The sequence below is a fragment of the Hyposmocoma kahamanoa genome, unplaced genomic scaffold, assembly GCF_003589595.1.
Source record: "Hyposmocoma kahamanoa isolate Upper Pololo Valley unplaced genomic scaffold, ASM358959v1 101, whole genome shotgun sequence".
Taxonomy (NCBI): domain Eukaryota; kingdom Metazoa; phylum Arthropoda; class Insecta; order Lepidoptera; family Cosmopterigidae; genus Hyposmocoma; species Hyposmocoma kahamanoa.
In genome coordinates this window covers 1218609-1233441 of record NW_020653333.1, presented here as the reverse complement: position 1 = coordinate 1233441, position 14833 = coordinate 1218609, and the positions used below count along the sequence as shown (strand labels likewise).

Here is a 14833-nt window from a genome sequence, read left to right as displayed (position 1 = left end):
CTAAATTTAACTTAAAACCAGGCAAAAACGCAAAATCCTAATTGATGCATACATCAAACAGTAAACAACAACAAACACCATGGCGTTCTTTTCACGTTTCGTTATTTTTTTGCAACAAAAAATAATTGTTCAAAAATAAAAGCTTACATACTAATTATCGTAAATTTCTATGTTAAATTTACAATTACGTATTAATTTGTGCTGTTTAATTCAATACTGTGAAAAATTTTTGAAATAACGCAAAAAAATACTGCAACAACCAAACGCTGTGCCTTCCTAACCTACAAAACCCGTTTCCTATCACTTATTTTCGAATATTTCAATAATTTTTATTATCAAAACTACGAGTTTCCTAAAGCTAATATTTTAGGATTAGACTGCTAACTATGTAATCTATTCACCATATTAATTTCAACTCTCAACTCGTGCTATGGTAATGTACAGTTGAGCCTTATTCTGATTCCGTAAAACTAATAATGAAAAAAAAAAAAAAATTACTAAAAAAACTGACTTCAAAAGTCATTGATCCCTTAGTTTGCCACCCTCAGAGGTGGAATATTTTCTTCAAATTTAAATGGGACCACTACTGAGTGGTCCTATTTTTGAAGTCGTTTAATAAAAAATGAAGTTTAGAGTAAATATATATTTTTATAATATATTTTTCCTGTTTTAATAATAAATATTTATAATTTTTGAGTTCTACACAACTGACAGGCATCATCGCCATAATTTTTATATTATCTCATGACAACTCACACTGGTCCACATCTAGTAACCGCCATTTAAGGAAAATAATAAGCACTGCTTCTTTGTTTTACTACTTATGTTTTTTCTAATCCTAAAAAACTAAGTATAGTGCCCACAGTGCTAGGACACCAAGGCTACCAATCAGTCATTTTATGAATTTTCTTAAAGCATTTATGTTAAAACTCTTTTAATATAGCAAATACCCTTTGCTTACGTACTTGGGAATGAGTCTTACCTTGTATTGCAATTCATACTATTCAGTAGGTTTTTCCTTAATTAAAGTGTGTACTAGTAGAGGACATCGTAAAACTCATAATTATGTAATACAGGTCATCAATAAAAGTATACTGCGCATAATATATAATGTACATAATGTGTACCACATTATGTATAATATATATAACTTGTTATACATAGCAAACGGTGATTATCAGATGTTTTGTCTTAAATATGAAACAAAAACTATACTGTAGCAAAGTTTTATACATTGATGTATGTATTCATGAAAAAAATCTTCAATCCCTTGTATATCTTTTGAAGTGGTGGTCCCACCAAGATACTTTCTGCACTAACTTCTTCAGCAACCGTGGTCCACAATTGGCACATACTACTGGAAGATATGGATCTGCAGTTTCTGTCAAAGCCTTAAAAAACAAACTTGACAACTTGTTAACAAAGAGTGAATCAGTGCTATGAAAAGTTAACAAACTATAAGACAGACTATCAATTTAAAAACTGTAATGTAAAAGTAACAGAAAAAGTCTTTTCATCTATGAATAAATAAACTATCAAATTTTGTGTTAACAGTGTTATCTTGTATCATGTATAATACTTAATAGTTTATATCTTCTAGCTGATGCAAGATTATACATTTTTATTATATTTAACCTAGGCAAAAAAAAGAGCGATCATCAATTAAGGTATGCTGTGCATAATTGTACCAATTGTATGAATAGGTATATTTATAATTATGTATTAATACAAAGATTTTTTGTGAAATTTCTCCACTACTTTGTTATAATTATTAATACAAAGATCTAACACTTAGAAAAAATCCTATTTTATATTCCTAAGCAATGCTTAGTTATCATAGCATCTGGCGCTGTATGCTAGGAGACGTCGGTTCGAATCCGTCCGGATTGAAGGAATTTTTTTCTAAGTTTTCGATCTTTGTATCAATAATTATAACAAACTAGTGGAGATATCTCACAAAAAATAATTGAATATCAATTCAGTACAAATGTAATAAATTAGGTAAATCCTTGACAAAATTCGACTAATCATAACTGACAGCCTTCGTGGTTCAGTGATTAGCACAGTGGCTCTAGATGTGGAGGTCACGGGTTCGACAGGACAGTTTTAGGTAGAAAACTTTTCTAAGGTCTCATTATCCTGAGTAGTGCCCCAGAGATAATTTTGTGTAAATTTAAACTTCTTCCATAGCCGAGCGGTCATGCTAAACTGCAGAAGTGCTGAGTTCGATTCCCAGGCTGCGAGAAATATTTGTATATATATGTTTTTATTATTATATATGTATTTCTACTTGTGAGTTAGGGTGTATACTATGTGTGGTGTGTATATCATCAAACAGGCATTAATGTCACTTGCATCTTTCTGTCAACAATACTACACATTGTAATGTTTATTATTTTGACAATAAAAAATGTTTTTAAAATCGACAATGTTTATAAATTCATTACATTACGTCTAGCGGAATTTCTTCATTGCGTACTAAATAATATAGTAAATATTGTATCATCATATTACTCTTGAATACATTGTTAAGAAGCACTCTTACAATGGATGCCATATATGGGTACTCACGCGATGCTACTCTTAGACTCAGAACGAGACGGCGTGACGAATTGGACGGCGTATATGAGGTCTAGGCCTGTAGCGGCGTTAAATCGCGAATAGTGGAAAAAGGGAAGGGAGGCTTTTACCTTGCAGTGGAACAGTAATGGTTGAAAAATGAAAGTGAAATTAAATTACTCTTGCGTCGTCGCCGTCGTCGTTAATAATTAAAAACAAAGATCTGCAATAAGCATATAGAACAAGAAAACGTAAGATCAGCTGGTTCGTTCCATAGCTTAGATGGGAAAGTGTCACGGTATGCTGAAGGCGCTGGTTCGAAACCAGCCAGATCGAATTCAATTTTCTTAGTTCTCTGTTCAACCTTTATATTAATAATTGTACAATTTGTTAAATTGTAAAAGGCAGTGATCTTCTAGTAACCTTCTAATGATATGTAATCTTCTAATGCTCGTTTACTATGTAGAAGGTTCCTGGGTTGGATGTTAATCGAAATTATGGAGGATTTGATTTCCATTCGAGCGCCTGCACCATTTGGTCTTTTCATATTGTGTGCTCTTTAGTTTTCTGATTATCTCGCTGTTTTTCGGGAATAATGACCCAAATCATAATAATATATTTTAAAATAGTATTCTCAGGGTGACAGGCGCAGTGGCAGTGCTCCTCAGATCTTTGCGATTTGAAGCTCTGAGTGGCACTGCAACTGTTATAGACAGGCGCGTAGCTTACCTGCAAGCACACGACTTGCTCGTCCCGTCACTTGATATTATAAGAAAATAATTTCACCAGCACTCTTGCTTACCCTTCAAAACCGAAACGCAATAAAGCTCACATTAATGCTTGGCGACCGAAATAAGAAAGGTGGCAGTAGTGTGCTCTCGTCCAGGGATGTACTTATTTCTTCACAGAAGTTTTACTGCTACTAGAATGTGTTTATAATTGAAAAAAAAAAACATTTAGTTAAATATTTGTCAGTCTAAAATTATTTCTAGAACCATTCAAGTAATTAATAATGCTTTATTTTAATTAATAGAAAACAGGTTTGGAGGAGTTCGTCGCCCTTTTGTAGAAGATAATATCGTAGCTATGTTTTAGCGTCTTAACAATAATAGTGCTAACTTTTTATTTCTTAATTAAATATTTACTTCTAAACCCACAAACATTTGCAGGTCCACGTTGGGCGTCATGGAACCTGGGCATCTTCCTCTGCATCCGCTGCGCTGGCATCCACCGCAACCTGGGCGTGCATATCTCCAAGGTCAAGAGTGTCAATCTCGATTCCTGGACGCCAGAACAAGTGGTTAGTGCACGCCGTCTCTTTAGAAGTTCGTTCATACCTGATGCTTTAGGGGCGTTGTTAGTGTGAAACATTGAGTATATAACCAGAAATAGAGACGAAATGTCATTTAATTTGTTTGAAAACTATTCTGCCATATCATTACTGTGACAACTGCGTTTCGATTGACCAGTGCGAATTCGAAACAATCGGGACGTCAATTGTTTCACTTCAAACCAACCAGTTTAACTTAAGCTTTGCTATAATGGACGAAAATTGAAATGAGATTATTTAATATTTAATTACCGATGAAATGTGATTTCGTTTGTTTTGTAATAGATGTTTTGCCGTTTTTCCCACACCACCGAATGGAACAGCCCCTATTGTTAGAGATATTATCTTTATTACAATAAATACAGAATATTTTTGGAATATACGGAGAAGTACACATAGGTCAATTGTTGGCGCTGTACTATTTCAGCTTTCTCATTTGTGATTTCAGCTCAAACGAGAGTTGATATTTAAAAGTGATATAAGGCCCATTTACCTGATGAGTTGCCAGGGATACATGGCCCTTATTTTGTCTTTATTTCTGGTTATATATATATATTCGATGATCAGAGGGTAGCATTGGGTAAGGAGATGCCTCGTGGCAGAATTTACAGCCTCTATTTTGTCTCTGTCCAATATTTGACATGAGCTTGTTCAAGCCACAATGCCTTGTTAAGGCTTTAGTCAGCATTTTGACGGAACGAACAAGTCGTGCGTCTGATGGTAAGCGACACGCCAATCCATAACACTTGCAGCGTGACTTAGAGCTTTAAATCGCAAATATCTGTGGGCACTGCCACTGCGCCCGTCACCCTTTTAGTTTAGTACCAGTAGAGCTCTGTGTGAAAGAGTTCATCCAGGGAAGTACTGCCACCTTACCTATTTTTGCCGCCAAACAATAATGTGAGCATTACTGTGTTCCAGTTTTGAAGGGCTGCTGGTGAAATTACAGGCAGAAGGAACTTGTCAACCGAGGTTCACAGGCGCAGTGGCAGTGCCCCTACTATCTTTGCAATTTAAAGCTCTAAGTGGCACTGCAACTGTTATGAACAGGCGTGTCGTTTACCATCAGGCGCACGACTTGTTCGTCCCATCACTTACATAAGTTGACAAGTCCCTCAAATTTATGGCGAGGTATTTAAACGCGAGGCAAGATTTTAGGAATATTTAATTGAGGTGTGTGTGGGGTCGGTCGCCCATTCGCGTCCCGCAATCCGCGCACTTTAAATTAATATCAATGAAACTTATTTTATTTACTATATTTATTTTATTAAATGCTTCCGTGGCCGAACGCTTATCATGCCGGACTGTAACGCAGAGGTCCCAGGTTCGATTCCCGGGCCGGGAGAAATAGTTGTATGGCCTACAATTATTTCTCTCGTGAGTTTGGGTGTAATTTGTGGTTGTCTATATGTGTGTCCATGGCACCCGCGACCCAGGGTTCCCTAGTGCGGGGCTATGTTGAGTGTGTGCGTTATTGATATTACTTTAAAGATTGATTTTCTTATTTTAAAGAAAATTTGACTCAGATCGGACGTCGACAAGCGCTCGATGGCGACTGACGAAGCGGCGGGCGGCGTTGCGTGTCGTTAAACCGCTGGGCAATTTTACTTTAGTTGAAAACCAAAGTTTAGCAGGTTCTCTGCAGTGCTTTAAAAAAAATTACGTGCATAGTTAGATATTTTATTCTTAAATAACTCGTTTGACTTTCATTTAATTCTGTTTTTATGATTTTATATGATCAGGTAAAGTGCGTCCTATCGTGTAACAAATGAGCACAGACAATTAAGACAACATACTTAGGTGAATTGTATATTTTTTGTAAGACCGTTATTCAATAGTAAATACCTAAACCATAAAACAAAAAAAAAGCTGTGGTACCTAACGGTTTGACCTACTGCCTCTCAAACAGAGGGTCGTGGGTTCGAATTCGGGCTCGCAACTCTGAGTTTCTCGGAATTTATGTGCGAAATTGTAATTTGAAATTTACCGTGAGCTTTTCGATGAAGAAAAACATCGTGGTGAAACCTGCACGTCGAAGAAGGTTCACTACCCTCGGAAAACGTGTGAAGTCCCCAACCCGCATTGGGCCAGTGTGGCGGACTAACTGCCGTCACTAACGAAAACGCGGTGTGAATGAAAAAAGTGACAAATGGTTAAGTAACCGTTTTAAATAAAGCAAAAAATAGAGCACAAAATTCTCTTTTAAAAACAGACTGAGGGCCTACTGAGGGACTGGGGTCAGTGCACATTCACCACGACGCCGCCTGGATCGGAACTTACCCTAACGATGCAAAGCTGAAATATCATTAAACAATTTCAATATTCTGAAAACGGGGTTATGGTTTTTATGATATCTCAAAATATTTGTTTGTCACTTAGCCGCGTTATAGCGGACGGCAGCTATGGCCTAAACCCTCGTCTGAAAGGAGACCCGTGCCCAGCAGTGGGACGTATTAATGGATTGATAACGATGATGACCTAAATCATTTGATCTAGCAAAACAGGTTACCTATCAGTAGTCCGAAATGACATTTACCAGAAATAACGTTTGGTCGAAATTTCATAGCCTCGAAAGTAATTTTGAGAGGAAAATGTTTTTTCCGTTAAACCCTAACCTAGCCGAACTTAATCATGTCTTTGCGATAAACATTCAACATATCCAGAAAGAACAACTGTTTCGATATAATTCGGTTTTCGGTGTAATGAAAATTCGAACAAACGATATTTCGGACAAAAAATTTTCGACTTTGTGATAGGTTACCAGCAAAACAGTGTTTCACGCTTTCCGATGACTCATATTAACAATTGTTATCCTTGAAATTGAACAAAATAACATTTACCGCGTTTAAATCAATGACTTATTAAATCCATATGTGCACGCACATGTGAGTAAATGTATAAAATAACATCAATATGTTTGGCCGGATACAGTGAAACTGTAGGTATTTTGTTACATGTTAACTCTACGTTAAGTTCTACATATACAACTTGTTTTCACAAATAAAAGAATTATTAATCCTTTTCATCAAAATCGTATCGACGCCTTACTTTCTAAAACTCGTATCTTATAAAGAGCAAAACTTTCTATTTATTTCTTTTCAAGCATGTTTTAATTTGAATGCATTACTTTAAGAATAGGTAAAAGCTAGCGTGTAAATATGAAGGAAATAGCGTGTAAATGTGATGTGAAATCAGCCTGCAAACTATATACAATCCATTTTTTTGCAAGTTTGCGCTTTAAGGTACGAGACATGAGTTTGAGAAAATAAGGCGACGATATATTACGTCCCATAATGTCGTAAGTGACGATATTACATAATGCATGAAAACAATGTTTTTTGCTACGCGTTATAAATTATGTGAGTCAGGCTTTATCGTTATCATGGTTATTAGAAATTGTTATTTTCTTAATTGTAGTTTTCGTGAAAATATACTAGGCCATCATAAAATAGGTGATTACGTCGTCAATTTACGTCATACACTGAAATATGCGGATTTAGTATTAGATTGGTAAACCGTGGCGCATCCACAAGGGTACCTTTCACTATGAAGTAATCTGTTATTATCGCGGTTCAAATTAAACTGGTCAAATTGAACGTGAAATAATGTAACTGTAGACAAAAAAAATGCGCCGATTACCATCTACCGTATTCTGGAGTTAATAAGGTTGTTATTTGTATATAACTATTTTTTTTCATTCTACATCATTGACCTGGTCAATGTTCTACATATATTTATTAGACGTAGTATTTTAATCATTGTACGGCATTTTTCTTAGAAGCATTATAGAAAAGACACATCGAAGGTTAATTTCTTTTTGTTATTTTATTCGGACAACGTAATAAAAAAAATAAAATAACGCACACACACACATTCAACATAGCCCCGCACTAGGGAAACCCTGTGTCGCGGGTGCCATACACACACATAGACCACAAATTACACCCAATCTCACGAAAGAAAAAAATGTAGGCCATACAAATATTTCTCCCGGCCCGGGAATCGAACCTGGGACCTCTACGTGGCAGTACTACCTCCATTCGGCCACAGAGGCATTTAAAAAGGTCTACAATGTTGTTTATCACATAACATACGCTATAATTTCATAATTAACATTCATTTTCAACATCAACATCAAAGGACAATCTAGGAAATGATAACGTAGCTATCATCTTCAAGATGCTGTGACTGCTGCCCCGTACTGTATTTGAGCCTATCAGTGCTAAAGTGGTGTAACCCATTAATTTTTTTTTAATATTACTTTGAATGATACTAAATAAAAAAAATAAATAAATAAAAATAATTCATTAGAGACAATTTACAACAGTCCATTTTGTTAGTACACTTACAAGCTATCTATTCTACAAATAAAAGTTACAGAATAAAAATAAAGAAAATAAAATTAATGAATGACTGAAATGATTACATGATACCGGCTAAGTTTACCCAGGACGTGAAGTCCGGTAAACCTAGCAAACAGATCGGAGTCCCACCTATCACTTATCATTTTAAAAGCTCTGTTTGAGCTCTCTCGCACTCTGAGAAGGCAGGGTGCCACCTTTTTTTGCATTATTGTGTAAAAATCCTCTACAATAGAGTCGGCAAACAAACCCGACGCACTGCAATAGCGAGGAAGCCCGAACAAAGCCCAGAACACATTATTATACAAAATGCGTAGGGAGTTGTAGGCCATCTGAGTAAAACTGACCTAGTCTACTTGTGTAGAATGTATGGCAGTGTGCTTTAAAAAGCGTTATTTTGACATCAGCTGTACAACGAGCAAACCTACGAGCCAGCATATTGCCCCGAACTGACAAAGCCTTGCATTCCCTTTCTATGTCTATGTTGTCATATAAGTTTTGCGTGACTATGTGCCCAAGGTATTTAAATTAAATGAAAACTAAAGTACTTAATTATTTTATATTTGGTTATATTTTCATGTATAAAAAATAAATAATTAAACATTTTTTATACATGGAAATAGCATCCTAATATAAAATAATTATGTACTTTAGTGTGGCTTGGCAACTGGCAGTGGCTCGAGTCCACACAGCCATAATAAAATCGCAATCACACTATCATTCAATGTTATACCTCAATAAATATGTTATTTAAGGTGTCTCTGCAACAAATGGGTAACTCCCGCGCGCGTGCAGTGTATGAAGCCAACCTTCCCGACTCGTTCCGTCGGCCGCAGAACGACTCCGCCCTCGAAGCTTTCATCCGCGCAAAATATGAGCACAAGAAGTACATTGCCAAGGAGTGGGTGCCGCAACCGCCACCTAAAGTTAACTGGTTAGTACGATAACTTATTATTAATTTTCTTAGCAGCAGAGCTCCTTGAGAAAGAGTTCGTTCAGAGAACTACTGCCTTACCTAGGAATTTGTGGAAATTTTAATATTAATATTACTTTTCATATCTCCGAGTACTCTTCTTCGTAGCCTTTCTAAATATACATTTTTACTTTGATTTATTACACTAAAACATATTCACAATCGAAATTTTCACTTAAAGTTACAAATATATATTCAAATCCGCACATGCACTTACATATTGAATAGGTTACTTTAGATGCACTATTCACACTTTATTACATTGTTATTGTATTGAACAATTTCCATCCTAATCGTTTATTAGATCTTTCATTGCAAATAACTTCTAGATTTAGTACCTCGTTTAGTTCTCGTTGGTTCTGACTGAAAACGAGCACCTTAGGGAATTTAGGCATATTTTTTATAATATCAAATGACGGGACGAACAAGTCGTGCGCCTGATGGTTAAGCTACACGCCTGTCCGTAATAATTCTCAATTCTTTAAACCGCAAAGATCTGGGGCGCACTGCCACTGCGCCCATCACTGCTGACATTACTTCTTAGCGGCAGAAATTGCTAAGGCGGCAGTACTTCCCAGGACGAACTCTTTCACAATTAGCTCTACTGCTATATAAATGGCATACGCTGAGTCAGCGCCATTTCACTTCTATGACAATAAATGTTTAATTTTGTATTTATGTTGTATTCAATCTGTATTTGTGTCATACAAGCGAATAAAGTGTTTATCTGTCTATCTACCTACCTGTTTCTGCCGCCAAACAGTACCGTGAGCATTACTGTATTCCGGTTATGAAGGATAAGGGTGCTGGTGAAATTACAGGTACATGGAACTTGTCAAGTTATGTCTCAAGGTGACGAGCGCAGTGGCAGTGCCTCTCAGATCTTTGCGATTTAAAGCGTAACATCACTAGTTTGTTATAATTTTTGAATATAATCAAAAATTTTTTTTAGACTACATTATCAACATTTCAAATATCATAAATATTATTTATCATATTCATACATAAGTAGATTGTAAATGGTTTTACTATATTTTAGGGACAAAGAAATAGACGAGGAGATCGAGAGACAGAAGCGCAAGAAGAAGACAACTACGTCAGGATTAGGCCCGCTACCTACGCCCACCATCAGTGACAAGAAATATAATGTAAGTCATATAGTCTCAAACCTACTACTAAAATCAAAATTCCCTAGTTTAATATGTAATACTATAATGTAGGCAAATAAAAATTAATAATAAAACGAACATGACAAATCGACACCAGCAATTAACTCTACGTTCATTACATGCTCATCATAGAATATACAATATATGTATATGATTATTATTTTTGTATTATTTTCTTAATTTTGAATTTAATTATATTAGCTGAATAAGGCATTTGTCCTTAGAGAATGGAAAAAAATAAAAGAAAGGAGATGCCCTAACTATTATCGACCTGAAAACATTGAATTAAAGTAGATCAATATTCCATTTGGGAATATTTTAGGTTATATGGGAATATCCGGGAATGTCACATGAAATTTTGAATTTATTGTTTTGCGTTTATAAATACTCAAATATTACGAAAAGTGTATTTGCACAGAAAAAATATAATTTGAGAGTATATAAAAAAGAGAAAACTTTGAAATATAAATAAAAGGAGATCTCCTATGCATTTCCAACCTAAAGGTTCATATTTTCATAGAGAAATTTTTAAACAGTTTCCAAATAGTGTAAGCTTTTTTGTATTTATGCATTGGTATAGAATTAATATCAGTGACTGAGTTAAGTGAATCTTTAATACTTCCATTTAATTTTGGAAATAAATGAAAGTAGTAATATTATCAATAATAATATTATTATCATAAATTTATTTGCTTAAAACATGGTATAACAGGAGATGTAACAAGAGACAGTGTAGTATAAACATGTTTCGCATATTTTAAATAGCATACAAATGTTTGATTATACAATGTCAATTGACTACTATTGGCCGAGAGCCTTTGATTTGTGCAGAAAAATCGACATTTCTCCGAAGTGAGACAAGTAGTCTTCACGTCATGTCATGTAAATGGACACGGTTGGCATTTAAGATGACGTTACGTATTTTCGATTCCCGTTTTTGACACAGATCAATGTAATGCTATCTCTTTTAGCTTGAGACGGTACGCAATATTTAAACAAAGACAATAAGATGTTTATGTTTTCAACGTCGAAATGCATCGTATACATATAACGTCTGATTTATATATGTCAACATAACATGTCCTTTAGTTTCCATAGTCTAAGCATTTGTCGTTACATCAGGGTATTTTTATTATCGAGATAAATAACTATGAGTTTCACGCCTGGGAATATTCAGATATAACGACAAGTAATTCTTAATATATATAGTGTCAGATAAAGGTTGAGAGATTCTATTCTACTGGTAATTCTTTTCTTACACATCCTCAATTCTAACGGGGATTCTTCCCCTTACATGCCCCCATAACCACCCCTTACAGCTTGCCCGTACCACACAATACGAGCCACCTCGCATTTTTGTCGTTAAGGGCTAGAATACAAAAATAGTGTTATCATCGAAGAAAAAGTTTTCCCCCGGTTTTGCAAATCCAAATTCCTAACCAGAACTTATGGAAAAGAAGTTTGGTATAATAGTTTTAAAACTGCATAATAGTTTTTGATTCCATCGAGTCACCGCCGCAGAATCTCATGATTAAGGATCACTGACGGTTTCAAAACAACTTGTTGAGCAAAAATTCGACTTCCGAAAAATTCGTAAAATTCGAAAAATTCCGTAAGGGCGCGTTCCCATTATGTCGTAACGTTTTATTTATTGAAAGACGATTGTAGCGTCTAGCCTGTTCCTATATCACGACTATATGCCGTGGCTGTGTCGTGGACATTTATTTTATCGTTGAACGACTGTCGTGACTAATTATTCCCACTAGACCGTAACGACAATTTATCGGTTCACGGCAGCCGCATTGTCATTTGCACGACAGAATCGTTTGAAGCTGCGATTATCTGTCGTCACATTTTTATTGTGACGTTTTATTTATCGTCAGACGACTGTCGTTCTAGCTCTTCTTATTGTCGCGACAGTCTGTTGTCGTAACGTCAAAAAAGTCGTGATCGACAGTTAACTGTGTTGTTCTATGTGTGAACAACTTCATTTAAATATTTTGTACCTACCTTGTTCCCACGACACTTTACACTGCACGTCTATCTGTCGCCGCGGCATAATGGGAACGCGCCCTAAGTTTTGTTGATTTGCCTTCAAAAGTGACTACACGGATGTTTTAACATCGAAATAGAGTAAAATTTCCTGCATGAACTTGTTTTGGGCCACTACTTCGAATGAACCTGTAAAACTAAACATCCGTCACGTCATTTTAGACATATTTTTATATTTTAGTGTTCTATATCTTGGCTTTAAAGTTGTCTTTAATATTTTTCCAGAAATCGGACGTAATACCAAGTTTACCCAAACCAAAATCATCAGTAAGTCCAAAACTTGGTCGTAGCACTCCAACAAACCAAACAGAAGCTAAGCCATCCAATGGTTCAGCAGATTTGCTTGGTCTCGATACCTCTAAACCAGAATCGAAGAACGACGACATATTCTCCAGCTTCTTCTCTGCGGAGAAACCACCAGAACCCAAACCTGAGGAACAAAAACCAGACCTGAAAACAGAGGAGGAAAATTTCTTCAATCAACCCGCACCATCGGAAAAGGAGAAATCAAAACTAACCAAGGATAGTATATTAGCTTTGTACAGTCAAGCACCAGGTTCGAATTTAGGTAACCAATTTGGTCAACCATCTTATTCATTTGGGACATACCAGACACCGAGTGCTCAGTACAACAATATGAGCCAAAATATACCAATACAACAAAGTATGCAGAATATGCCCATGCAAAATGGTGTGCAGTTCAACCAGTTTCAAGGAATGAATCAGTTTCAACAACCGTTTGGCATGCAACAACCAATGCAGCAGCCTTTACAAGGTCAATTTCAAAGTCAGCAATTCTTTAACCAACCCTCGGCACCGGTCAGCAATCAACAGTTAAATCAGCCGTTAAGTCAGCAATTTGGTGGCTTGAACTTAGGACAGAATTTTCCAAACGCGTTCGCACCGAGTAACGTAGCTAGTAACACTACGTGGCAATAGCGAGTTCAAAGAAACGTGGAAATATATTTTTTTGTTCCTGAGTAACATTATTATACAACCAAATGCTCACGAAGTGTTCGGTAGCGGCAATAGTGTGATATTGATAGTTATTATAAATTTGCCGGCTTATATGAGAACTGAACGCTGTATACATACAGCATATAACATAGGGCTTATGGTACACTGGTTGACTGTAGTATTCATTGCATTGACAATTTAAAGATACCTGTCGAATGTATTTGGATGGTCTTCTAGGAAAATTCAGCAACCAATATAAAATGAGCTTTGTGCTAGTTCAATGCATTTGTGAATACGGTTCTCTGTGTTAAGTACGGTTGTATGGTATATTTAGGTACAGTAATAAACATATTATTTGGTTATTTAACAAGTTGTAACGCATTATTCTTAGGCAATACGTGTCTTTCATTGTAAAAGTGGTGTACATAATTCCATATTTAAAAAAAATATTTTTTGCTAAATGGTATCATATTTCATCATAATTACCTTTCATTATAAACCAAATATTATACCTTCGATTTGTATTATTTATTTATTGAAACTTACTTGCACACAAAACAGTACAAACGGCGGACTTAATGCCACTAGGCATTCTCTACCAGTCAACCAGAGAGCTGGGTTCAAAATAATTAACAGGAGAGCATAACATGATAATTAAAACAGATACGAACAGGTAATTATGATATATAGTTTAAACATAATATAAATATAACATATAATATTATATGACTAACTATATACTTATATAATATAAGCAACCTATATACACATAAATACATGACATATACACATACACATATATATTTGATATACGTATTTATATATAACAATGTGAGACTAATGGGATATAGATTGAGACTCTAACATGAAATCGTGGACTAATTGCTAGAAAGCTAGCTTATTCGGCGCTTTTTGAATATGTACTAAACAATGAAAAACTAAAAACACTAAATGAACACTTGTATTTTTTTTGCTATTCATTAATTAATTTGTAAAAAGATCGTTATTTCAAAATTTAATTACAAGGAGGTAATTGACTATTACAATGAACGACACATATGTATAACTCATCGAACAACTGTCGTAAACTGCTGTTGTTGGTTTGCTGCTATTCTGCTGTTGCGAATGCGTCGTGCGAACAAGCAAGTATGCAATTGGACGATGTTACGATTATTATCTTTCAGTGCCGAACTTGAAAGTTCTCATTGTCATTTTATATTTTATTGTTATTTATCTCATTGTTTGTTGATTATGTGCTTTATGCAATTGGAATAATATTGATTTTAAAATTCGATATCAACAGACAGTTTTTTTACTTAGTTTCATGTGCGAGATATTTTCACAATATACGTTAACAAAGCAACCTCTACTGATAATGATATTTTAATTATAGGATTAATACATGGATGGCCCTACTGTACTTAAATATACT

The 14833-nt window shown here is 35.3% G+C and overlaps 1 protein-coding gene across 1 annotated transcript in view; it reads left to right on the top strand.

The window, feature by feature from the left end:
- Positions 1-13958, top strand: part of LOC113230804 (stromal membrane-associated protein 1) — a 15015-nt gene extending 1057 nt beyond the window's left edge. Inside the window, exons 2-5 of the mRNA XM_026464896.1 lie at positions 3729-3859; positions 9006-9184; positions 10263-10371; positions 12670-13958. Coding sequence (XP_026320681.1) covers positions 3729-3859; positions 9006-9184; positions 10263-10371; positions 12670-13383 — 1133 coding nt within the window. The 3' untranslated portion in view covers positions 13384-13958. The remainder of the gene's footprint in view (positions 1-3728; positions 3860-9005; positions 9185-10262; positions 10372-12669) is intronic.
- Positions 13959-14833: the final 875 nt, after the last annotated feature.